A 27,630-nucleotide genomic window follows, 5' to 3' on the forward strand; every position below is an offset into this window, starting at 1 on the left:
TGCAATTTACATAACAGTCAATATTTTGTATGTATGGGAGCATCTGCATTAGCTATGTTTCGCCACTTTTCTTCTCCACAAATTTGATCTACAGAACTCACTACTAGGTGAAAGATACTAGGTGTTCATCCTTAGGATACTTGGACTTGAATGACTGTGATGGTGATGAATGCCTCACCACTTACCCAGGTGTAGGTTTTGAAGCAGGACTAAGGAGCTTCCTAGACAGCAGAACAAAGGAAGCAGGGGAACAGAGAACACAGGGCTGGAAAGAGCTGTGGAAATGGACTGTGAAAGGACCACCAAAGGACAGGAAAGTACCGGACACCAATGTTGATCACTGTTGAGGAATTCTGTTCAATTTTAAAGAACCTTTTGCTCTTCCGGGAAGTTTTCCATTTGCTCATGGACTTTGATTTGGATTTTGAACAAACTACCTGAGTTACCATTTAAGAACCTGCTGATGGAAGAATAAAGTCTCTGCCTGTTCTTTCAGCTTTTTTGCACCGCCTCACTCTAGTCTGCCCTAGTGACCTCATTACATTACAATGGCCTCATGTATAGTTGGAAATTGGTCATGCATTAGCCCACACATCTGACATCTGTTGTACAAAAACATGCAACTGAATCTGAAAAGTTGCTGATGTTCTCAAACTCTAATCCAGCATTTGCAAAGTCAGGGACCTCACAAGGAAAGCGATTGAGTTTTCTTTTTATTATTAGGACTTTTAACTATCAATATGAAAAGTCCCTTTTATCTCTGCCAGCTGTAACACATGTATAGCTGTTATTACTCAATACACTGTGTAGATATATGGTCCATTAAATGCAGGACACAGCTGTGGGAGACAAACAATATAAAGACATAATTGACAAAAAAGATCTAAGTTGAGGTATAGCCTATTGTAACTTTTATAGAACATCCTCACATTTCTTTTTTAGAAAGTTCTTTGCATTAAGTAATTTAACAGACTGGGAAAGTTTTTAAACTAATCTGGGCCCCAAACTGAGACATTTTAGCCTTTTATTCCAGGACCTAGAGCCATTAAATCAACTTGGGTATTTCTGTTATATGGAGATATAAGAGAGAAAAGACTGAGGACCCATTTTACACACAGCCTCTATTTATAAAGTAAAAAAGCAGATATTGTGATTGTGACATGTGTATTAGTTAATTGGTTTATTATTACATACAGTATCTTCTGTACATTGATGACAAGGATGACAATGTGATTACTCAGACAGGAAGAAAATACACTAACTGGAACTGGATGAAGCTGGCATCATGCAGATTATTATATCTCAAACCAACATTAAGTCCACTTTATGACACTGGAACTGTTGTTTCTGACAGTTCAGGCAGTTGTTCTGGTGATTTGCAGAATAAGCATCTCAGTTTGAGGCGCAACAACAACCTGTAAATAGTACAAACTGGGTCAACTCTACTATGTGTACTGGAGACCTGCACCGGGTCGGGTACCCGACAGATAAAACCTGCAAAAAAGTTGTGTAACAGGTAAACAATATATTTATATAAATTCCCGGGCACGGGTAAAAATGAACTTAATGCGGGTGGGCAGCGGGTGACAAAATATGTTGGACTTTTCTGGAGAAATCAGAAATAAAAATGTTTGTGCATTATTAGACTCAAACGAACTAGCACAGGGTTTGATTGACATCGGTGGCCGCGTGGATGCTCAGCTTCTGCCTGATCCCAACTGTATCACGCAGACTGACAAAATATGCAGAGGACCATCTACAAAACATTCTGGAGCTGAGGATGCAGCTGACTGATAGCAATCGGGCAGTTACTTTGGATATGTAGACAGATTACCGCAAAATTGCTCATCTTTTGTTACTTTTGCATTACATCAACAACATCACAGGTGACAAGTCACTGCGGGACGAATCAGGTCTGGATTTGACTTGGAGATAATTGAGGGTAACGGGTCGGTTCCGGTACTGAGCTTAGTGCGCGTGGGCTTGCAAAACTGGACCCCTGCAGGACTCTGATCTGAACCTCTGGCTGCCTATTATTACCACACTAACCCTGGTTACAGTAGGCCTCAACAATTGTTTAACCATCAGAGACATAAAGTAGCTAAAAAAAAAATGTGTGCTGAAGGGCTTTACACAAAATGAAGCCACATTAAATGAAAACCAATATGATTAACAATAGAAAACAAGTATGCATCAGAATAGGGTCACATAGGATTGTAAAATAAAATGACACAAAATAAAATAAAAATCTGTTATGTACATATCCACCACAATGATGTTAAGGGGACTGCCTTAGTCCAAGCAGCTAGTTTTAATTTTTTCTTGCAAAGGGAGCGTTTTAGCGATAGACCAACAAAGATTTCTTTACACCACTCTGAGTGGGAAGAAAGCATCGATGTAAAGAGAAAAAACAGGTCTGGGTCAACCCACATTCACTTCAAAGTGTTGAAAAGATATCATCAACTATTCTCAATTATGTATTAGTATTATGAGAAAGACATTGTCATATTAATTTTGAAGTGGGTATATTTACGGTGCTATTTGAATTAAAAGTAAATTGACCACACATTTTACTTCACAGAGGAGAGCACATATGTACAGTGTGTAATATGTTCAAAGGTCCTTTGGAAGCAGCATGCCCACTGCACCAAAATTAAGCCATCACCAGTACAAAAAAGAAAGTCATTCACTCTGCCATCCAGTTTCTCTAATTGTTGGGAGTGTACATAAAGATGGTGAATTTAGACTGACTCATTGGATGGATTCAACACTTTCAGTCAAACAACAAGTCAGTCAGTGATCGGTGGCGTCCTTCAGTTGTTTGCAGTCATCTTAGCTTTGAGGCGATTGATTTTGAGAGGGAGCAGACCGACCATCTCCGTACTCAGCTCCAGCTCTGTCTCCACAGTGGCTTTTGCCTCAGGGTGGGCCTCACAGTACTGCACCACATATCTAGACAACAGGTGGAGATTAAAAGTGACAGTCAACACATTATACAGGTACATCCAGATAAAACCTACCCCAGCCCACTTATTTTAACTGCTTTCAACAAAGTCCTTTCTTTTCCACCAAATACACCTGTCTTACTATATACCTTATGCTTCTACATTAACCTAGTCTATAGCCACGACGTTCCACTTCTGGGATTGCTCTGGTGCCGGCCGTAATTCCACCGGATGTCCCTCTTTTGGCTGGACGTCCAGTACCTTCCGCTTTCTTTGTGTTGGAATTCTAAACTCTGGTGGATTTATGAAAACTATGGTTAACTGCTCCTCAGATCTCTGCAGGGTAAATCCAGACAGCTAGCTAGACGATCTGTCCAATCTGAGTTTTCTGTTGCACAACTAAAACAACTTTTGAACATACACATACACAAAAACAAGTTCCTTCCCGAGGCTATTTTGCAGCGGCACCGGGGCTCCGTCCAGCACTTAGCGCTGCCCATGACGATTGGGATTGGTTTAAAGAAATGCCAATAAACCAGAGCACTGTTTTTCTCCCATCCCAGAATGCTGTGTGGACTAGCCAGACCCTCCTCCGCAGCGCTGTGGAGGAAGGTCTGGCAATGCAAGACTAACGTCAACATATAACTATCGTGCAGAGGGCTCCTGTCGAGAGCACATCTTTCAATATGCAAACCAGAAAGTATTTGGATGTAACACCATAAAATAACAAATATATATTCTTACTTGTAGTTTTCCAGAGACTTGTCAAGGTTTTCCAGCTGAACAGAGGGTGAAGAGCTGATAAGCCGGCTGTGGAGTCGGGCCAATCTGAAGCGGGCCACCAGAGCCGGTCTGAGCACCTCCTCCTCCAGGTGCTCCGGAATCTTCCCCTCTGGAGAACACAGAGAGTCTAGGAACATCTGGAAGTATCTGGAGAGGAGAACAGAGTATTTCAAATCATTTAGATGGAATAACTGTAGATGCACAGACAGATAAGTCACACACAACACACTCACTTGGCAGAGGCAGAGCAGAGATGGTTGAATTTCTTAATAGTGTGGTTATCTAGAGACTGTGTATCAGCTTGTCTGTTGGCCAGTGTCAGTTTCAGGTCCATCATTTCATTGTAGATCTCAGCCAACTCAAACATCATCTGTCTGCGGATCATTAGGTAGTACCGGGAGTTCAGGTCTGTAGACAAACAGAGAGAGTGAGAGAAAGTCAGATTTAATCAATTATGTCAGCTTGTGAAGACATTTGGGTTGAACATTTGTGTCATCTTTGCCTACTGTAATCTATTTTATGAAAATATTCAAAAAAAAATGCAACTCAAGAACAAAGTTAGTGCAGTACCATTGCAGATTGGCTCCAGCATGTCAACTCTGCGTTTGTGCATTTTGCAGCGCCGCTCCAGATCCTCTTCAAAGAAAGCCAGGGCCCGGAACAGAGCGCTGTGATCCTGCAAGATCTCGATGTGGTCCGTCACATAGCCGTCCATCTGAAAGTACTCCTTGGCCTGCAAGAGTGAGTGAAAAGATGGAGACAGTTTGCCATGTTTAGTAGTTGAAACTATACATTGTGGGTTCGACGCTTGGGGCATTTTTTTTTCCAAATGTAAACCTGTCTGGATGAAGGATGAAGGATTGTCAGATACATTTTTTTTACTTACAGAAAATCTGGTTTTGTGCTCCTTACACAATTTCCCTCATTGCCTTTCAATACAAAATTCTTTTGAGGGGCAACTCTGCCATTTAATATCAGCTTAACATCATAATGCAATTTGCTTCTTGAGGTAAATATTTAAGTCGACAATATGGTTGAGGACTTCAGGGACGGTAAAGTAGTACCAGTGCAGTTAAAAACATCTGCAGCTATCTGCTTGGTACATTCACTGATGTTTCAAGTCAAGTCCAGTCTTTCTCTGCTAACTTCAATAACTCAGCTTCATGGGATTATTTAACTGTGCTCCACTGCTGTGTGAGTCCGTTTACTTGTATAAGAGTGTCTAAATTGATGATGAGTCTGTCCAAACCAGTTTCAGTGTGTGTGTGTGTGTGTGTGTGTGTGTGTGTGTGTGTGTGTGTGTGTGTGTGTGTGTGTGTTTGTGTGTACCTGCGTGACATAATTCTGTCCCACCAGAAATACAGCTCTGGCCTCAGCGAAGTCCAATGGTAACAAACAGCGCACCTGGAAAACAGAAAGCAGAGTTTGATCCCATCTTCTAAAATGGGTTAAGTATTCATTTGCAGAATGGCACCCTCTGATGCTAAAAACCCTGTATTACTAAGACATGACATTAAAAAGATAGCTACTGTCATTTTAAGTATCGATAAAGAAAAGCATTGCTGCTGCTACTGACACAGAGATAATGGTGACTTTTAACAGGTATAACATGATCTGTAACACTAATAGTTATAACAAAAAGCATTACTACTAGCAGTAGCATCAGGCACAGTATATAGACCTTCTCTTCCAGGCTAACAATGGAGTCAAAGGTGTCTTCAGAGCCAAACAGCAGAGCGCTCTTCCTGCCCTTCTCTTCCTCCTCCTCCTCACGTCTCCTCGCTCTTTTCAACTCTTCTTGACGATCAGTATCCAGCTCCCCGATGCTGTCCTGGTCACAAACATGTGCAAGCACATTTTAAGACACACTCAATATAATTATGTAGAGAGACACTTAAGCATGTGGACATGTAAACATAAACTTCGGTAGGTAAACACACAGATATAAAGATACCATAGTTGTTACAAAAACAGTCCAACTTCTTTTTCCTTGGGTTGACTGCTGATAAAGTTGAGGTTTTATGTTATTGTGGATGGTGCTTTTTCCTTGCCATGGTGGCTATCGCTGTTCATATGAGAGGCGTGGACTTGAGTATAAAGATATTAGAAACAGCCACATATCAGTGCCCACACACATACAACCATGCCGTACCTCTAGCAGCTTCTTAGAGTCCTGCAGGACATTGAGACAATATTTGATCCAACATCTCGCAATCTCGGCCCTCTTCTGCATGAGCTGCTCCCTACGCTCACTCTCTGTCTCACCTGGGTGAGACGGAAGGAGAAAAAGATGTTAAGATATGCCGGAAGGAAGGATAGATACAGTATATCTGGATGAAGTGAGAGGGAGTGAGGGGGAAGGAGGGGGAAGGAGTCAGAGAGAGGAAGGGAGGGAGGGAATAACTGAGAAAGGGAGGTAGGATTGGTCGAATAACTGTAGCAATGCTTTGCTACACAGTTGTGTTGGTTTGTTCCTGCCAGACTCATTGTAGTTGATTAGGACTATACAATACAAAAGGAAATAAGCAAATAACTATGCTTATTTGTATGTGCATATTAATTAAAGATTCAGATAGATGCTTACTCTCCTGTGCTGCTGCCTCAGAAGGAACCTCTCCTGCCAAACCTGATATGACAGTAGCTGCTGAGAGGCAATGTCTGCCTTCCATGTATCGGCCCTAGAAATCACACACACACACACACACACACACACACACACACACACACACACACAGCTCTCAATACTTATACTGAAAACACACAGTGACAACGCAAGTGAGCAACAAGAGCAGATATATGATTTATGTATGTATGTCATGTAATCAAAATGATTCGACTCCATGTAAAGTCTCTGAAAAATATATCCACAAAATTGTGCAGAAGCAAGGCAGAATAGATTTCTTTCTTTCTTTCAAGTTTGGATGATAACACACTCAATCCTTTTAGATGTGAGGTTTTAGATCAATTGTTTTCAAATCAATTTGAATCAATATGTGCCCTACCTTAGTGATGTAATACTGTGATAGTGTAGCAGCGTTCAGAGCCCACTCCATTGGACTGTACTGATTTAACTGCAACTGTCTCTGCAGGGTGCTGTGGCAGTAGGTAGCAGCACGCTCAGTTTCACCTGGGAGACAAAACAATATAGTTATTATTACTATCATCAAGTAAACTAATACAGACACACAACAAGGCTCAGTTTCATTATGTCCACATAGATAAATAGGAATCCAGTTCAGAAACAGATGTCTAATTTGCCTTAAATATTGATGGATATGATGCAACTTTAAAATACTACTTATTAGATAAAAACGGATGTTAATGGATTAGAGATCATTTTAAGTTCTCTATGTCTGTTTAAATATTATGGAGTACATTTTACATGTATGTTTTAGGTGTTTAATTTACAGTCAATAAATATATACTGTTGCACTTATTTGACATAAGCAAGATAAGACTCACCAAGGTTTTTATAGACTTGAGCAAGGTAGTACATGGTATGGGTGTAGGCCAACTCAAACCTGAGAAAGGGCAGTTGGAGAAAGAGTGAAAGGTAGAATGGGTATTTGGGGAAGGCAGATCGTAATAGAGAAAGATACAAATCAAACCCAGGGTTTGCTGCATGAATGACCCCTCTTATGCAAACCTTTGGACAATAGTATTATTTAAACAGGTGGGAAGTCTGTAAATATGAATATGTGTGTGGGCCTTCCCTATGGGAATGTTGGAGTTTAAAAGTTACCTCTTGGTCCTTTCCTGATGCGTCAGCAGCTTCTCTTCAGTAGTGAAGTACTCTGCCATATCAGTAGGTGGACTCCCGTCCTGAAAAACATAAAACACAACAACCATGGCTCCATGATCTTGCCCCTCTTGCGGTTGCAAGAAACTAATACTCGTCAGTCAATTTGTCTTTTGAATGCTGGTGTCATCAACACAGTTACAGCAAGTGGCACACAGTTAGGCCACATACTTAATTGCTCCCTTTTTGCTACCTACTTCACATTTAATCTTAATTTCAGGGTAGGAATACCTTTTAAGCCCTGGACAAAATCAGAGAATGCAGAAAAATGCAATTTCAACAGCACATACACAACTTTTTACTAAAAATACAACAATAATAATACTCTGCCTTGGCTACTGACAGACAGGTAAATTATGGTTATGTGACACTCGACCTCTTGACAGTGAGATAAATTGACGATGATTAATAAGTGTAAAAAATCTAAATTTACTAAGAAACAACTGTTTAACGAACTGTATTAATCACTACTACTACTACTACTACTACTACTACATTACTACTCACTACGGTGTACACTGTCAAGTGTCATAATACCTGTTAGGATAATTATTTATCAAAGAATGGACAGAAATCACTGGAGTTTCTCTCAAAGTTCGTTTTTACTTGCGCAAGCAGAGTCAATTTTACATCACCCAGAGAGTACAGGAAAAAAAATGACTGGTGCTCTATTCACAGCAGTGTCTTTTTATAACAATCAGGGAGTGTATTACAAAGGAGATACTGTCTAATTATCTCTGGTCAGGCCGGGCATCTCCTCCTCATGTGCTCTGCCCTCAGGGGCATTCTGTGCTTTTCACAAGGTCAGTGGCTATCATGATTATCTCATGAGAGGCAGAAATAGTTTGCATTTACTTCAAGCAAATAGTTTAACACTAAAAGAAAAGTAAGCATAACTTTTCTAACAATACACAAATAGTAGACGGGTCGTGAGACAATAAAGAAGCTAGATATTTATCAGACAGTAACCTGGGAGGCAAACAGTTACTGTACATGATAGCAGTGATGGTTTTCTTCTACTACAGTCTCTCCTGTCCTTTCATCAATCAGACAATGTACAAGCGGCTTCAAGTAAACAACCAACCTTACCTCCTTTATATAACGTTGGTAGATGGATTCTGCTGTTTCAAGGAATCCCTGAGCTGTCTCCGTCTCATCCCGGCCTGCCCACAGGATACCCAACTGGTTCTGAAAACACAAACAGCCAATACATGAGCAAGTGATCAGCATCATCTGATCTCCTACTACATTTAATCTATTCACAAGGCTTTATAAAAAACCTGATGGCTCTGATGGACTCTGTGATTCTTATTCATATGTTATGAGAAATCATAACGCCGTAATGTAGCTATGTAAAAGGGCAATTGTGGTTTAACTACTTTACCACAGGCCTAGCTACACAACACTACTTCAATGGCATTATTGATGATGACATTAGCAATTGTATTGGAGTTTAACAATATTATGGTCAGTTAATTCGTTATGGTTGATATGTAGCAGCTCGGTCACGATCTATCATTCTTTATTTATATCTTTAATGTTTATCAAACATTATTGTTAAGAAAACTTTGGTTGAGCTTAACGTTAGCTGCAGGCATGGCCTGTTTATTTTGTTAGAAAGTTAACGTCAACGTTACCCTGACATGGATAAACAGCGACACATTCTCCGACGACACTCTGCATCTCTCAAGCAGTTTCATGCAGTTCATCAGATGCTCCTGTCCGGCTGACAGCTCCTCTGTGTCAACATGGTTGACGCCCAGATAGTATTCCACAGCCCCGAGTTTAGCGGCCCGCAGCCCGGCAGGCGAGTCGCCGCTGAAGCCCTGACCGAACCCGTCCTCCAGCTGCCCGTCCACCGGCGGCTCTATCGGCCGCTGGTCGCCGATCTCTTCACCGCCTCTTTCCGCTTCACCTTCGCCGGCCTCGAAACTCTTAAGCGAGCAGTGTATCTCTCTGAGGAGCTCCCTGGCCTTGTATTTGGAGCGGAACGGGTCATTCTCAGGGTCATTTCGTGATTCTACAACAGTAAGGTTTTGGGCATTGGTGAATTTGTCGCAAACAGTTCTCCACTCATCACTGCTCACGGACGCCATGTTGGTCTTCTTCTTTCTCGTTTGACTACAACTATCACAACTGGGTTCTTTTTGTTGCACTACTGCCATCTCCTGGAAGCAAATTTTCGTTTCCTACAGTACCGAGACTGTAGGCCTACCCATTGTTTATTAATGGATTGCCTTTTTTCAAATAATAAATGTAATAATACATTTTTAAGATCTGTATTTTCAAAATAATTTTTTTCTTCACCTTTAAAACAGGGATATTTAATGAAGGATTTCTTAATTAGATGTGAATATATTAAGTTCCCTCTACCAGCCAAAGCCAAAGAAGTGCACTTTAAATTAATGATTGATATTTATCCTTATAGTTTTTACGATTGAGGTTTAACATTGACCTTGATGAATGTACATTTTGTAGCTCAGGAATAGAAACAATGGAACATTATATTTTTTTTTTGTAATGCATCTAATTAATTTTGGGAGGATTTCTACAGTTGGATTTCAGCTAATAATTTGGGTATGCCAGCCCTGATTCATAGTAATAGTTTGATTTCGAAGGACAACTAAATTAGAATTTTTGTTCAGTAATTTCATAATACTCAAAAACATAGTTTATACACAAATGCAAATTCCTGAAAGCTATTCCATGTTTTACAACCTTCCTGGAAGAATTATCTATATTCTTAGATTCTTTAAAATTGTTTACATCTAAAAATGGTCTTCATAAAAGCTGGGGTGCGTACATAAAACATATATGAAATAACCATTAATTTCCTGTTTATTTGATTTGTACTTAACTTAGTTAAAAAGATGTGATGGTAATTTAACAAGGGCATTGGGTTGCAGAACAAAGTGTTGAATGTAAATACGGAGCAGTGGCCTCCTTGTCATTGCCATGGTGAAATATCTGACATTGTAAAGGTGACCTAAATCCTAACAATGACCATGGAACAGGACTTTGAGACCAACACGAATCAAATGAAAACTGCAATTGCAAAGCAGATCTTCATTAAAAAACAAATCACTCACTCGCTGAATTGTGTTGAAGTTGGTTATAGCCAGTTTATTTGAACAAACTCAGAGAATCAATTCACTAATTGGAGAAAGAATAATGTGAATTATACAATGACAATAAATTAATGTGAATGACATATGACAACACATAATATACAGTATATGTTTGGTCAGCACTGACAGAAGCAACTTGTCTTATTTGTCATACTGCAATAAAACTATACCAAATTGGATCCTCATACACACTCTTAGCTTAGCACTCAGTGTGTCCTCTTGTTTAAGTAAAGGTTAATCAACAAAGTCTATATGCTTAGCACAAACTGACCTCAGGCTAAGTTCTCTGAAATTCATTAATATTTCAATTACTAAGCAGCTAAGATAGTAATAAAAATAGTAATGCTGATGACAAGACTGTCAGGCTGATTAGCTGAGAGTACATTCACCCATGTCACAGGTATGTGTGTCAATGTGTTGAATATTGCAAAAATCTAAAAAATTAATTACAGCAGTTGACCTAAATTCTTGGAGGAGTTTGTGCAGTAAAAAGTGACTAAAACTTCATGAGGAAGATCAATCATGGTAACATCAGCTTTAAAAAATGGTGCAAGTACCACAGTATCAATAATTAGATGTTTAGATACATTAGTTTTGATGTTCAGGTTTAGGTGGCTGTTGAAGCAGCCACTCCGCAATGAACGTTCTGCATCTGCTTCACTCTGCTCACTAGGATGCCTTCCTCTTCTCTATGCTGTAATAATATAGAAACAGTCAGAGTTTATACAATTCTGTTTTAGCCTATGACCTTAAGTTTAAAGATCATTTCAGTTATTTTGAACATACGTCTTACGTTCACTATCATATAAGCGCTAAAGGCACTTGAATAACATTGCTCTTTATCATAACTCTTCAGTTAAGTCATTGATCAAATGGTGAACTGGGTCAAAAGTCATTGTGGAAAAATGAAAGACCAGGTTCAAAGTAACTGGAAAAAAAGACAATCTTCATGACCATGCAAATTATATAAATAGTAGCCTGCTAAGCCACCTTTACAACGACAACAGCATATCACAGCATAGAATATTGCCTACTTGTATTTGATGAGACGAGCTCCCTGCATCAGCTGTGCTGCCTCATTGGTGATATGGCAAGCAAACAGTAGCCAGTTGCGTGGCTGCACCTTGTAGGCAAACCTCATGAAGAGCAGTGAATAGCAGGTCAGAGCTGAGAGGAGTGAGAAAACATACATGCATTAGTTTATTACAGCACTGTCTTCTTTTAAAGCACCTACTGCTGGAAACTCCTTACTACTGCTCAAACATGTTACATAAACATGTCACCTAGCTTAATTGCACACAAAAAGCAACTTTTCTGCCAGGTTTTCTGTTCTTTTGACACCCTCTTCAGGCCAAAGTAAATGCTCTATCATTCAGAATGTAACGTAGAAAAGGGCAGTAACAGAAAATATCAAAAGTGACCTAACAAGAATTGCAGCTGTAGTTTACTTTAATTAGTGGGAATGCTGTTCAGCAGCATTCCAACTATTGTTATCCTGTTCTTTATTTTTTCTTTTTCTTATTATTATTCCGTACGTTTTTTGGCTCTCCGTAACTTCTGCATACGTTCAGCTATTAAAACCATTCAACTTTTAAAATGTTCAGCTCTTTCAGCTAATGATGGGACTTCTTCAACTTTTTTCTACTATTTATACTTTTTAAAATATTAAGCTTTTTATGACTTTTTTTTTAACATTGAAGTCAATGAGAGCATGCTTCAAATCCTTCAAATCTTCTTCTGCTCCCAAAATTTTCAGCTCCTTCATACTTTCACCTACAGACGCCAAACAAACTTTAAAATGTTCACAAAATATTCAGGTATTATGCTATGGCTTTTCAGTTTGATATCTTTTACAGTTTTTGTGAAAAATCTGTTTAAGTTTAGTGATCATTTCAGGATTTTTCTGCGTTTCTAGTGAGTGTGTGTTGCGTCTGTCAGAGTGGATGATGTCATCGCTAGAGTGCAGCACCTTAGAAAAAATATCTTTGTCCCCTCTCTATAAATTGCTCTCACGCCCACAATATCTACTTGTCATACACAATTTATACATCAAAACGTAGGTATTTTTGTCTAGTTTCAGCCAATGTGCTCACTTTTGCGATATGCCTTATACTTTTTTTGCTCGATGAGCTTCCAAATGACAAGAGTTCCACATCTCCCTCCATTCACGGCCATGGAAAATGTCCTCCACATTTCCCAGCGAAACGCAGAGCGAACCACTTTTTAAATCGCTGATATGCCCACATTTTTAAGTTTATCAACATAAATTTTACATGAATACGTTCACAAAGGCCTTGTGGTGGTCACGATTACATCATTTCACCGATAGCCCTTATCGTTTTAGCAGTCTGAGGCTTTATTTGAGAGCTTGCTCTGTGTCTTTGAATAGCTCCAGTAGGGCACAGCTGACAGTTTCAGCAGGTGACACGGTCGTTAACCTGATTAAAGATCAAAGAGATCTCATCACAGACTTCAAAGGGTGTTTTCACTGGTCATACGTTACCATGACAACCCTTTCACAGACAGTCAACTTGAATACTACAGGCAGTAATATGAACATTAGTCTACATCTTTTGCGTTCCACTTCTGTCTGTCTGTCTGTCTATTCCTCTCTCGCTCTGTCGGTCTATTTCTCTCTCTCTCTCTCTATTCCTCTCTCTCTCTCTCTCTCTGTCTATTCCTCTCTCTCTCTCTCTGTCTGTCTGTCTGTCTATTCCTCTCTCTCTCTCTCTCTCTCTGTCTATTCCTCTCTCTCTCTCTCTCTGTCTATTCCTCTCTCTGTCTATTCCTCTCTCTCTCTCTCTGTCTATTCCTCTCTCTCTCTCTCTCTTTGTCTATTCCTCTCTCTGTCTGTCTATTCCTCTCTCTCTCTCTAAGCTTAATAAGGTAATGCAGTTTATCTTCCAACTGACAAGTTGAAAAGTTTTTCAGCAGTGCAATCCTATTCATATCAATCATAGTGTAGTGGTTATGACACATACCTTTGACTTGGGAGACCTGGGTCCGAATCACACCCTGCTACATTAACTGATGTGTCCTTAAGCAAAACACTAAATCCCTATAGCAATTTGTTTTCTTTACTGTTTTTTTTTTTTCCTTTTCTTTTTTCTTTTATGACACATGCCCTTGGATTGGGAGACCCAGGTTTGAAGCCCACTTTGAGCTGTGTTACCTGTGACATATATAGCAATTGGAAGTTGCTTTAGATAAAAGTGTAAGCTAAATGACATGTAACGTAATGTTGTGATAATCTTTATAGCATGACACAGCACTTTTCCCCAGACATAAAAAACATTATATATTGTCTGTCTTTTCACACACACACACACACACACACACACATACACACACTCAAAAACACACACACACACACGCAAACACACACACACACACACACATACACACTTATATGCAGACACACACACACACCAAAACACACATGCTGGCACACACACACCAAAACACACATGCTGACACACACACACACACACACACACACACACACACACACACATAATATAAAAGTTACTTTAAAGACCTCAGACTTTCATTGTTTCAGTTAACTTTAGATATAAACTAACAATCCATATTTAGGCAATTTCGATGCCTTAATACCATTGTATACTATGTTTTTTTTAACATCCTTGTCATTAATGCATTTCATTTTTCGTTTTCAATGCAATGTTGTTCAGCCCACTTCTTTTGAAGCAACATATTTCATTTTGAGATTTTTCAAACAATTTATTTCATATTTCCGCATCTTTTCCAATCCTTAAAATTTCCCCTTTTTAAAAAAATCTGTCTTTGAATAGCTGTAGCGTGCCACAGGTGACATATTAACAGTAGGTGTGGTAATGACAGATCAAAGAAAGGCTTCATTAGAGCTGAAGGAGTGTCATAGTGTAGTGGTTATGACTCATACCTTTGACATGGGAGACCTGGGTCCGAATCACACCCTGCTACATTAACTGATGTGTCCTTAAGCAAAACACTAAATCCCTATAGCAATTTGTTTTCTTTACTGCTTTTTTTTTTTCCTTTTCTTTTTTCTTTTATGACACATGCCCTTGGATTGGGAGACCCAGGTTTGAAGCCCACTTTGAGCTGTGTTACCTGTGACATATATAGCAATTGGAAGTTGCTTTAGATAAAAGTGTAAGCTAAATGACATGTAACGTAATGTTGTGATAATCTTTATAGCATGACACAGCACTTTTCCCCAGACATAAAAAACATTATATATTGTCTGTCTTTTCTCACACACACACACACACACACAAACACACACACACACACACACACTCAAAAACACACACACGCAAACACACACACACACACATATGCAGAAACACACACGCAAACACAACACACACATGCACACACACAAACACAAATGCAGACACACACACATACACACACCAACACACATATGCAGAAACACACACGCAAACACACGCACACACACATGCAGACACAGAAACACATACACACACACACACACCAACACATACGCACACACACACACACATACACACACAGCCACACATATATACACACACTGAGGTACATCAATCAATGTGTCCCTGAAGTAAACACTTAACCCATACTTGCTCCAATGGTGTGTTACCACTGACATATATGCTATTGAAAGTTGATTCCTTTTCTCTTTTTTCCTCTTTTATCTTTCCTCTCTCTCTCTCTTTCTGCTTGTTTGTTCTATGCAATGGATATGGCTGATAGTCTTCTTAGTCAATTCATTGAAACGTCCACTTTTGACAGTATTACGGTTTAGCTTCCAGCTTTTCTAAAATGTATTTTAGCTCTTAACTTATGTGCAGTTCAACTTCCAACTTACAAGTTTTTCAGCAGTTTAGAACAAACAATTTGTTCCATATTTCTGCATTTTCATCAATGTTTCTCACAGCATTTGTAAGTTTTCCATACTAATTCATAATTTCAGATAAAATATTATATAACATATAAATTACTTTATACATTAGTGGGGTTATTCAACTTTTTAATGAAATTCATACTCATTCTACCGATTTCCACTTTTTCAACTATTGTCACTACTTCACCTTCTTCTTACTGATTTAAGCTATTCAACCAGTTTAGCTTTAGCAATTCAGCTATTCAGCATTCCCACGCATTTTCCGCAGGAAATGCATTTTCTAGTTAATCTCTTATGTCTAAGTAACCTTGAGATAAAGTACAAATTACAAACCTAACCCTATAACAAACTTGAACCAAAAAGGATGGGAGTATTGCGCGTGCCCTGCATGTGCACATCTGGGTTTATCAGTACATATCTCTGTCTTACCGAAGGTCATCCTGCCACTGATGATCTCAGGGCTCTTCTTCATGTCTGTGATGGCGGCTATAGGAAGACCCCAGTTTGCTACAGGACCCCAGAAATGCTGTAAAGATAAAAGTGAAAAAATATAGCCAAGACCATAGATAAATGGTTTGAACATTTATCTTTAACTGGTTGTACGGAAGAACAGAACTATACCATAACTACCATGTGAATACATTAGGGCTGGGCAATATATTGATATTATATCGATATCGTGATATGAGACTAGATATCGTCTTAGATTTTGGATATCGTAATATCGTGATATGACATAAGTGTTATCTTTTACTGGTTTTAAAGGCTGTATTACAGTAAAGTGATGTACTTTTCTGAACTTACCAGACTGTTCTAGCTGTTCTATTATTTGCCTTTACCCACTTAGACATTATGTCCACATTACTGATGATTATTTATCTAAAATCTAAGTGTGAAGATATTTTGGTAAAGCACCAATTGTCAACCCTAGAATATCGCAGCAATATCGATATCAAGGTATTTGGTCAAGAATATTGTGATATCTGATTTTCTCCCTACCTCCCAGCCCTAGAATACATAATAGTAAATAGATATGTATTGTGAATCCCATTATTAAAAGTACTGAAAAAGAGAAAAGCATGACAGGAAAGATTTGAACATGATACACCCATATTAGGTATGAAACAGAAAGGTAGACATAAACAAGCGGGCAGTCACAGATGAGGAGTGACACAGATAGAATGACAGACAGAAAGGATAAGTACTTACCGTGCTGTTGAACAGGTTGTTTTTTTAGGGCCACATAGAAAAGATAACATAAATACAGATAAGTCATGCTGATATGCGCTTTGTGATACAAGAGCTGCTGCCACCTAAAATAGGTCAGGTTTTAGACCGGAAACATTTTAGTACCTGGATGAAAATACTGAACTACGCTTAAAGTCATATGTCTGCCACAGCATTCATAACAAGTTAAAGGTTAACTTATTGACTACTAATGTATCTTAAAAAAACGAAAACTTATTGATTACTGTATTATCAACTAAATGAAACATACCACCAAAAAAGGACCTTGTTTTGTCAGAAAAACTAAGAAACACAAGAGCTGGTGCCAAAGGTCATACATAATGTGTGTCTAACCCACATCTACAGTGCAGTTGCTTGACTTTCTACTGGATAAAAAAAAACACACCAAGAGATAACATCTTTACCTGTGACAAATGTAAACAAAGATGGCCTCTTGCATCACCGTGTCATAATTTAGTCTTTACTCTAAATATCAAGCATTCTTCTAAACTAGGGCTGCACAATATTAGGGAAAATATCTAATTGCGATTATTTTGACTGATATTGCGATTGCGATATGATTCACGATATTGGAGGGAATGATCATTTTTGTATCATTATTCTTATTTTCATTGAAAAAAAATGAAATAAAAAAAAAGTGTGATTTTTTTTGCGAGGATCTGTACCAAACAAAGATTTTTTTTCTTTAGTCTATAGATACAATTTGTAGGCCGGGATGTCTCTGCATTACCACAATACTTATTTTAGAATGGTTTGACACATATTTTGCCTTTAACAAATATTGCGCCCTCTGCGATTTGGATATATAGTTCATATTGCGATTTCGATAAAATTGCGATTAATTGTGCAGCCCTATTCTAAACTGTGGCTAGTGTACACACCACCATGGCATCATGTACACATTAACCAACGTCTTGACAACAAGTCAAAACCATAGACTGTATAAAATAGGTCAAAACGTAATAAAAGTAGTTTACTCTGCTTGCCTTTATCTCTAAGGGTAGATTTGACACTGGCTCCAACTTCAAAGAACAACACAGTTTAAGTCGCAATACTGTTGTTAAAGTAGTTGCGACCCTATTTCAGAGCCTCTCACAAGTTGCGACCCATTTTAAGGTTTGCTGATTGTTTTGGGGTGTTTCTAGAACAACTGACAACATAGCCCTCCCATGTAACGTTAGTTTAGATAAAAAATATTTAACTAAAGAAACAGAGTTAACATTACAGAAAGTCCAATCGTCCTTGAAAACTGGCAGAGAACCGAGATAAACGATGCTAACGTAACAAATAGTAGCATACATTGTTAAAAATATGAATGGACTTTTATTAAAACGTTGTCTAGACAGATCAGGACAGTAAATTCAGCCGTGTTTTAACCAACGTTACCGAGCTGTATCTTATCACTAGACACCCAACAAGCTAACGTCGCTTTAGCATGAGCGCTAATAGAAATGAGAAAAAGAAGAACAGCTTCCATGTTAACGTTGCATACCTCATCAAATAATCCCTAAAGTCTTTGCTCTTCAGGTGGTCAATAGCTTTCCGTGCAATTGTCCCTGCCATGGTGTAACGCTGGGCTGATGTCTGTTTTGGCCGAGAAGAGCACTCTTGTGTTGAATGCTGAAGGGCGACTGAAAACTCAGTTCAGAGGACGACTACTCCAATTTACGACCATAACATTGGCGCTTTACGACACTGTCGCAATTAGTCTATGGGCTTTGTCGGTACACGATCCGTTCTGCCTGCACGATCCGTTCTGCACATGCGCATGCGCGGTTGTACGAGGATTTACGACACTGCACGATCTGTTCCACGCTTCCGGTCGACAGCCAAGCTAACGTTAGTTTAGCTAACAGCTAATTCGGCTAACTGCTAGCTGATTGTAGCGGTCTGCAGTTAGCCTCCACAGGCAAGTTAACGTTAGTTTAGCTAACAGCTAATTCGGCTAACTGCTAGCTGAGACAGCATGTAATAACTTTAAAAGACCCTCAAAATAAAACTTGAAAATAAACGTTGACATATATAACAAACACCTAACATATATAACAGCTGTTACATCAGTTCTACTTTACTTGTGCTCATTTAAAATACAATCACTCAATACTTGTCTTTATTGTTATTACTGTGAAGTCTTAATTTAGCTGTAGCCTGCTTTTCCCATTACGTTTGAGTTAACGTTATTTTAGACTGAATCTAGCTGTCAGCTAGCGGTTAGCCGAATTAGCTGTTAGCTAAACTAACGTTAGCTTCCCGGTGGAGGCTAGCCATAGGCTAGCGTGGAACAGATCGTGCAGGTCGTATGGATACGTAAAACAGTATTATCTTGCGCATGTGCAGAACGGATCGTGTACCGACAGGCTTCTTCCTCTTCTTCTTTGTGGTTTTACGGCAGCCGGCATCCAGAAAGTTGCATTGCTGCCATCTATGGAACTAGCACCTTAGTGCACTATATCCTGTTATACTGTCCAGTGTCTATTAAAAATTTGAAAAAACAACGTTTTCCCCTCCTGCTTGACCCTACTTCTAAAATACCTTTCAGAGATATTTCTTCCAAGCCAATTTCCCGCAATTCTCTGAGTAGATCTTGTCTTTGGCGGTCATACTTTCTACAAAAAATCCAAACATGTTGCACTGTCTCAGGTTCCTGACATGAACACAAGCCACTCTGGTGTTTTCCTAAAATAAATAAAGTGTTGTTCAGAAACGTGTGACCAATCCTCATTCTAGAAATAATAACCTCTTCCTTACATCTAACCTCCCCTCTTTTACAAACAGAGTTTTCAATATCTAGTAGATACTTCTTTTGATATTGAGAATAGGTGCCTCTATTTGTTTTCCTGCTCCCAGAGCTGTTGCCATTTTAAAATTGTTCCCTGCCACACAATACTTTTACCCTCCGCCTTGGATAGATTTATGTTGACATCTATGGTTTCCTTTTGAGCAGCTTCCTTGGCCAACTTATCAACCTTTTTATTTGTTGCAATACCTACATGAGCTGGGACCCATACACATGATATTTCTACCCCTCTCCTTTTCACATCTCTAATTGCCAGAAGAATATCATATACACGTCTTGTCGACTCTTTGATGACCCTATTACTATTGATAGCTGACACAGACTCACTAAATATCAACACTTTATAGTTCTGAATTTGCTCAGTCCATTGCACTACAACACACTTAGGAAATTTGAGGTTCTCTTACAAGCTTGGGCATTCCACCTCTGAACAACAAAAGCTGCTATAGGGAGTGGGAATGACTTTAGAGACGTATCTCTTATGAGGAGATCTGTCTTCTTTGACATATGTTGAAGTGGATCTGCTGGTGATTTGGGTTCTTGGAGCAATGGAAAATGTTGTCCCAAACTGTCTCCCAATTAATTGCATTCCCCTCAGGGCTCAGCTCTCGCTCCCATTTCCTTGCTATTGGGAGTTCTCCTATAGATACTTGCATCAGTTTAGCATCGATCTTGGACACTAATCCTCTCACAGGAAAATCAACAAACCATTTAATGACTGGGTGCACCTCAAGACGGTTTCCCCATGGTACTCCATAACATTTTAGGGCTGATCTTAAGCGCAGATCTTAAGTAACATTTTTGAAGGGCTTTTACTTGTAACAGAGTATTTTTACAGTGTCGTATTAGTAGGACTACTTTTACTTAAAACGGATCTGAATACTTCTTCCACCACTGATAGATAGATTGATAGATACATACATAGATAGATAGATAGATAGATAGATAGATAGATAGATAGATAGATAGATAGATACAGTAGACTTTATTGACACATTTAGGAAATTCTTGTTACAGCAGTACAACATCAATAGCAAATAAACTATGAATTAAATTAAATTAAATTAAATTAAAATAGCTCAGTACATGCCATGTGCAAAATCACCATGTGCAAGGTTACTGAAGATGGTGGTAAAGGCAGAAACTATAGAGATGATAGTTGTAATAGTTAAATTTACATCTCTACAACCACAAATGTCTGGTTTGGTTTTTGAATCAACATTGGTAAATGTAATTCTGATCTCGGAGGATCAATCAATCAATATATTTATCATATGGAATCATGGAAAGTCACGCTAAAACTGTTGGGAAAAGGCACACACATATAAATGCACATACAGTACCAGTCAAAAGTTTAGACACACTTTCTCATTAAAGTGAATGGGAAAGTGTGTCCAAACCTTTGACTGGTACTGTATAACAGTTAGTTAGTTAGTTAGTTAGTTAGTTACATTCACATACATACTCACATATAGTCCTGATTAAAGTAAAGGTAATCATTATTAAATAATTTCAGGGAAAATGTGATGACATTTCCAGTCATTACCAGATAATACATTGGATGCAACGTAATGCCTTAAAAAAATGAATGCAATAAAAAGGTAACATATAGGCTACTATAAATTGTAGATCGAAGAGAAACTAGAGGATGCCGTGCAAAACAATGTTGTTGTAGAGAGTTTACCATAAAAGTCCAGATTCTCCGTTCTGTGCCTTACAAAAAAGAAGCGGATGCTGAGGTGTCATACTGTTGACCCAATATGTTTGTGAGACATCTGAGATTTGATCTTTTTTCTCAATTAATATGCTGGGACACAGAGACCAAGAAATCAACCTATTTGAATTTATGAATTATTTTATATCTATCTATATATCTATATATCTATATATATATATATATATATATATATATATATATATATATATATATATATTTATTTTATATATATTTTGTATACAAAACAGACAAAGTAACTCATACCAATTTTATGCCCTGAATATCAGCGACTTGAATCACTGTCCACCATTGGGCCGCACTTCTGCATAGTTCTTGACCAACTGGGAGATCCTGACAACTTTAATGTCTTGTGGTATGCTATCATAATCTGACCACAAGTACTCTGGAGACAGCACCTTGGTTGGTTTGTTGTACAGCAGGTACCTGCATGACAGAGAGACAGGCTGATAAGCTGTAAATCTTAGAAATACTGTAGATGAGATGTTAAGTGTCAACAGTACAGAAGATAAGAAACAACTTAATACAGTCTTATTGATGAAGGTATTTTAAGAAAACAGGATTAGGAAATGTGACAAAGACTGGCAGATAGAAAAGACTGGCAGAAAATGAGGAGGTTGGAGCAGGTTGGAAACATGAAAAAAGGACAGCAGCAAAAATCACTGCAGACCAGGGAATGAAATGTGACACAATACTTGTTGAGGTGACTCTCTTCCTGCCATACAGCTTCAATCTCATTCTTGGCGTCCTCCTCCGACTGTGTGTAACAGTATCTGAGAAAATAAAAGAGGTGTTTGAGGAAACGAATAATGAAAGAAAGAAAACGTGGTAACTTAGTTGTGGCACTACAGTAATGTCAAAAACCAATAAGAAGCTTACATAGGTGCAATAATGTCAGAAAGACACAAATGCCAGAATGGTAACACTTTATAATAACCATCATTAAAAAATGATAAATTGATAAAAACTTTAGTTAGGCTAACATGTACTGTTAACAAACAATGAAATAGTGATTTACAATGTTTACTGATAATTAGTAATGTTATAATTTATGTTAACATTATAAATGATCAATTTAATGTTTGTTACAGTAAAATGACTATTAATTTGAGTTTAATTAACTATCATATAAGCATTTATTAGTGATGGTTATTATAAAGTGTTACTGAAACAATATAGCGTCTACGTTTTTCTTTTACAATGTACTGGGTTTTGAAAGGCAAAGATTTTTACACATCTAGTATCTAAATCTAAGCTTTATCAAATCATTACTATTTCCTTTGTACGTTAATTACAAATTACTTAAACAATAATTTGGTTATGGTTACTTGACAAGCTTGTACATGTCCTCCAGGTATCCACCCCAGACAGCCGCAGTGTAATAATAGTCTCCTTCATCATTAGGAATGAAGGCCTTGGATTCAGGCCGACGCTCATACGGGAACTGATCCCTTTGTGTATTCTGAGTAAATAAAATGGGGAAAAAACATGTTATAAGGGTGAGAGGCTATAGCTGATAATTGTGACAGTGGTTAATGCTGTGGCTGATCAGAAAATGACCAAGAAATACAGGACATGACATTATTAATACAACATAAGAAAATAGTTATTAACTTGAAATTAAAATACTGTAGGAACAAGAGTAAAACCTTGTAGTAGCCACGGTGAAGCACAGCCGACAGCTGACTGAGAGACTCTGCTCCAAAACGGCTGTGGAAGACACTGTCGATGTCCATCATATAAAGATAGTCTGCTTCATTACGGATCTGAAAACATTACAGTTGAGATGTGAGACTGAATGCACTACGGAGAGACTCAGTTGGATGATCAATAAATAATATTTCAAAGTACTATATTTGATTTTTATGCACCTCAGTGAGAGAAATGACAGCTGTTCATGAATTCATTTGTTGTTGTTTTTCTTTGTAAGAGCTATGTATGTTGACTAACAAGTTAAAACTGAGCTAATTTTTAAGCATCAGCAATTGTAACCAGATGAAAAAGCCACTAGCTTTCGTGGTGTGTATGGCCTATTTTGTGTTTTGATACTTACCTGTTTGTCAATAGTGATGGTGGTCCATTTCATCCTGCCAAGTACTACTTCCTGCCAGCGTTTGGCACTAGGGATGGTGACAACTGAAAGTGTCCGGCCCTTACCCAGTTTAATCTGCCCAGTCAAATAAAAAAAGAAAACAAATTAATTACAAACAACATCTTCTCATAACATCCGATCACAATATATAAATATAAAATAATTGAAGTCTTAAGGAAAATAAGTTTCAATTATGTCTTGCCACATTAATCTGTGGCGCTTGTAGCCAAAATAAGATGTTATGGCAAAATAATGTGTAAAGTGGAGAAAAAGTGTGTGCAAAGGTGCAAAGTGTACACGACAAAGAAAAGCGCTGATATAAAGCAAAGTAAAATTCTAAATGTGACCTTTTCTTTATTTACCTGTGTCTTCTGCGTCTTTTGTGACTTTTTTTCTTTTTACTCTTTTCTTAAGCTGCAGTGCATTGAGCTCTTGTAGTATTGGAGTATTATTTGTTGATGAACTTCTTCATTGTGATAATGAACATGGTCAGTACCTTACTGTGCACACCTGTTCAAGGTTCAAGTTATCTTTATTATTCCTAAGAGGCAATTTGTTTTACAGCCAGCAGTTACCACATAAACATCATACAAAAATAAACAATATATATTATTAAAATCCAATTAAGTTATTCAAAAGGCCAACGGCATCAGGGACACATTAGTTCTTAAGTCTATTGGTCCTACATCTTGGTAGATTGTATCTACGGCCAGACAGAAGCAGCTTGAACTTTTTGACCTTTACCAGCTGACAAAGGAGAATATTAGGACTGACTCAATAAAACAAGAAGAAAACATTTTCATGAAGGTATTGTCAACATTAAAACTTTGAAGCTTACGGTAAAAATACATGCGCTGGTGGGCTTTTCTACACACAGCATCCACATGACGCTCGTAAGGTCAGCTTTTCATCAATAACAGTAAGATATTTATGCTGCTGCACAACCTCAACATCCCGATCATTAAACGCAACAGGAGAGAAGGATTCTTTCTAAAATCAATTGTCATCTCTTCAGTTCTTGACACATTAATATTTGCTAGTTTATTGAGCTAAGAGGAATAAACCATGCAGGCCATGTTCATTGCATACACATTATCAGGCTGTTAATGTTCAACTATTTTGAAGGTTCAAGGCTGTCAGTACATCAGCCTACAATCAATGACATCCTCACACTTTCCTGTTCAGGTGAATCATGTTACATTCTGCACTATTGTGTGTCTCGACCACTGTCCGAGGTGCTGATCCTTGGACCCCTTCACTACTGTAAAAAGGCTGTCAAACACACTGTAAATGTTTCATGAAAAGAGTGCAGCTGATTCAAGTTTCGTGAACACAAACAATCCTAATACACCATCCCCTTTCGTCTTCTTTGCTGTTTAAAAAATAAGCAATCAATAAAAGAGAGTAACAATGTTATTTAGTAGCATTTATTGTTGAATTTCAGTTCAATCAGTGTCATGCACAAAACTACTTCTATACATATTAATAAACAACAACTCACTTTGGTGACATCTTGTTCGTTGTCTGTGAAGATGTAGTAAGTGACCCTGAAGTCAACAAGAAAATACTTTTCACCTGACTCCAGGAAGCCCTTCAGGAAACGTGTGTATCTGCCAGACAGATTATCAATTAAGACAAGAAAAGACAACAACGATTCAAAGAATAAGTAGTATTTATGTGAGGTAGCTTTACATTTGCAGGTATACAAGAATGTCCTGTGTACCTACTTGCCAACAGCAAACACCACCACAGCAACTCTTGGGTCCATTTTCTTATAGATTGCATCGATAACCACTGGATCAAAGGTTCCCTCCCAAACCAGAGGAGCATTCCAGTTCGTAACTGAGTTCACATCAGTGCGTCTGGGGAGAACAGAAAAATTGTGGATACAAACTTTATTTAGCAATTTTCCTGTCTTAGTCCAGCTATGATCAGTAGTTTGGCTCTGTCTGATTGAAGTTGTGGCACTTGCAAGACGATTCTGAAATAAATTATGACTTTTCATCTCAGCATATACACAGTTCCCTAAAACAGGGACACAATGTCAGGTTTCACTTGAAGTACCTTCAAAGATGTACATGGCCACTAAATGATTACACAAAATGACATTTCATTTAAATGAAGTGAAGTCTTTATGATAAGAGTAGGAAAAGGGAGATAAAAGGTTGTCATGTATAGATTTTACACAGCAGAATAATGTAATATCTGGTTTTAATAGCTTACCCATTCTGTGTGCTTGGCTGAGCATATTTCAGTCTGGGAAAAAAGAGCAAAATTTAAATCAAATGCATCTTTACTGTTCCAAAGAGAAAATGCAGGGGTAAATAAATATAACATAAATATAACAAGTAAAAACCCATACAACAAAGACAGACAACAATAACAACAGAGGATCGTGGTGTCCTAAAAGGTAGATGCACTATTAGACCCCTTTCAGTTTGCTTACAAGCAAGAGATCGCGTCAGTGTTCTGCCACGGGGCGAGGATGTGACCCAGAGTCATAGCAAGAGTAAATAAAAAGCTATTTAAACAAGCTGTTACTGATTCTCACCCAGTTTGCATTGTTAGGTCTCTGATCCTCCAGCCATTGTCCGGGCAAAAGCTTTAAAGGAAAACACATAATATTTATTTAGAATATGACAGGATTTAACTAATAATGCTTTACTTAAAGGTTAGTTTCATGCTCCGTTACATGCATTTGAATTGATACATCCTTTCTGTCTTACAGCGACCTCACCTGAAGGATGGGGAGCTATGTCCTAAGTAGATATAGATGCCCCTGTGAAGACACACAGATGCGAGTTAACCAGAGAACAGCCAGTAAAAAGGAATACAGTGGTATTTACAAGGTTTCCACGTGAGAGTGTACAGGTCAGGAATAAAACTTTTTGTTGTTGTGCTATATAGTGCAAAAATGAAATACAGTAAGGACAGCAGAAATGAAGATTGAATACTGCAGTTGGCTAGCAGTGGGCTAGACACACACATAGCTAAATTCAGTTCAATCATCATTGTCCCTGACATGAAATTGTGCCTGCAGCCATGTGACTAAACTAAATAATGGTAACAGTAAACAGCACAACAGCAAAGTTATGGATGATAATTCAATCTAAAACTTTTAATCAATTATAGTATTGCATGCACTTGTTGAAGAAGCATATATGTGTGAAATGTTAGCTTAATTCTAGCATAGAATTGAGCACAAACCAGTGTAAAAGTACAAGTAAGTCTTGTATAGTGTGTTGTTAATTAGTCTCATTGTGAAGTCAGACATTTTGAAACACACAGTTGGCTGAGAGTAGCAGTTGTACTTTGTTTGCTGATGTTAACATCACACTCCCAGAGAACCTTGTAAATGAGCTATAAAAATAAAACTTTTACAGGTTAACATCAACAGGTATGCAAGTCCCCCTTCATGACCTGAGCAAAACCACCATGTTCATTTATGTGTAGAGAAGACTGCACTGCAGTGTGAAACATGAGAGACAATCCACACTCAAAGTCAATATAATAAATATACATTTTGTAGCCTAAAAACTAAACATAAGCACAGTACACACTTATCACTGGCGGTACAAAATCATCTTCATTGTATTGTACAAATGTGTCTTTTCCCCCAACATTTTGGGCAACTACATCATTTTGTTGATGTTTAATGTTTTCGCTTTTATTCTCTTTGTAATAAACCTTGCAGGTTTATTGTGTAAATACATGCAGCTATTAATCTTTAAAAATCTTACGCCAAAAAGAAAAAAAAACATGTCCTGGAAATGGAGCACAATATTTAACCTATTTGGGTAAAATATGGTAATATATATTACAGTAATTTCCATGAGTCATATTTACAAACTTTATTACCTGTAAAAGCCTTTACCATGCAGCTATAAGATATTAAAAAAAAGACATTTTTAATTTTGGAAATGTAGTCTTTTTAGTGTAGTAAAGAAGAAAATCAGGTAAAAGTCTTACCCAAAAAAGATGAGAAGACTGGAAAGACTGACCAAAATATGGATCCTGGAAATGTAGCACAACATATCCACTCTCTGGATAGTTAATATTAACTGCAACTGTAACTGCAACACTACTGAACATCAGAAAAACAAGATAACAGAGACTAAACTAAACTAAGAGCCAATGTAACCTAACAAAGGCAGCGCATTAGGTATATCCATAACCTACTACGGCACAGGTGGAAGTTCTACTGAGCATGAA

At 38.0% G+C, this 27,630-nt stretch overlaps 3 protein-coding genes across 4 annotated transcripts; all 3 read right to left on the bottom strand.

Moving 5' to 3' along the window:
- Positions 1-1,165: 1,165 nt before the first annotated feature.
- Positions 1,166-9,707, bottom strand: LOC116060704 (kinesin family binding protein). 2 transcript variants are annotated; one of them, XR_004107560.2, is made up of 14 exons: positions 9,165-9,692; positions 8,617-8,715; positions 7,471-7,550; positions 7,191-7,249; positions 6,731-6,855; positions 6,313-6,406; positions 5,881-5,993; positions 5,410-5,559; positions 5,058-5,132; positions 4,299-4,461; positions 3,962-4,136; positions 3,690-3,875; positions 2,752-2,952; positions 1,166-2,640 (listed from the first exon to the last, which is right to left on the bottom strand). XR_004107560.2 is itself a non-coding variant. In XM_031314429.2 (13 exons), the coding sequence occupies exons 1-13, from the start codon at positions 9,690-9,692 to the stop codon at positions 2,814-2,816; spliced, it is 1,986 nt and encodes a 661-aa protein (XP_031170289.1). In that variant the 5' UTR covers positions 9,693-9,707; the 3' UTR covers positions 1,166-2,813. The 2 variants fall into 2 exon arrangements, 1 of the variants encoding a protein (XP_031170289.1); XM_031314429.2 differs by having other exon boundaries at positions 1,166-2,952; positions 9,165-9,707.
- Positions 9,708-10,624: 917 nt separating this feature from the next.
- mpc1 (mitochondrial pyruvate carrier 1) lies at positions 10,625-18,527 on the bottom strand. Its single transcript, XM_031314435.2, has 5 exons — positions 18,287-18,527; positions 16,756-16,759; positions 15,976-16,072; positions 11,690-11,822; positions 10,625-11,349 (listed from the first exon to the last, which is right to left on the bottom strand). The coding sequence occupies exons 1-5, from the start codon at positions 18,355-18,357 to the stop codon at positions 11,325-11,327; spliced, it is 330 nt and encodes a 109-aa protein (XP_031170295.1). The 5' UTR covers positions 18,358-18,527; the 3' UTR covers positions 10,625-11,324.
- A 3,056-nt stretch (positions 18,528-21,583) lies between these two features.
- LOC116060445 (globoside alpha-1,3-N-acetylgalactosaminyltransferase 1-like) lies at positions 21,584-27,630 on the bottom strand. Its single transcript, XM_031313998.1, has 11 exons — positions 27,388-27,630; positions 26,156-26,197; positions 25,970-26,020; positions 25,642-25,674; positions 25,146-25,280; positions 24,920-25,028; positions 23,380-23,493; positions 22,976-23,092; positions 22,655-22,788; positions 22,022-22,099; positions 21,584-21,752 (listed from the first exon to the last, which is right to left on the bottom strand). The coding sequence occupies exons 1-11, from the start codon at positions 27,450-27,452 to the stop codon at positions 21,605-21,607; spliced, it is 1,026 nt and encodes a 341-aa protein (XP_031169858.1). The 5' UTR covers positions 27,453-27,630; the 3' UTR covers positions 21,584-21,604.

The sequence above is a fragment of the Sander lucioperca genome, chromosome 3, assembly GCF_008315115.2.
Source record: "Sander lucioperca isolate FBNREF2018 chromosome 3, SLUC_FBN_1.2, whole genome shotgun sequence".
NCBI lineage: Eukaryota > Metazoa > Chordata > Actinopteri > Perciformes > Percidae > Sander > Sander lucioperca.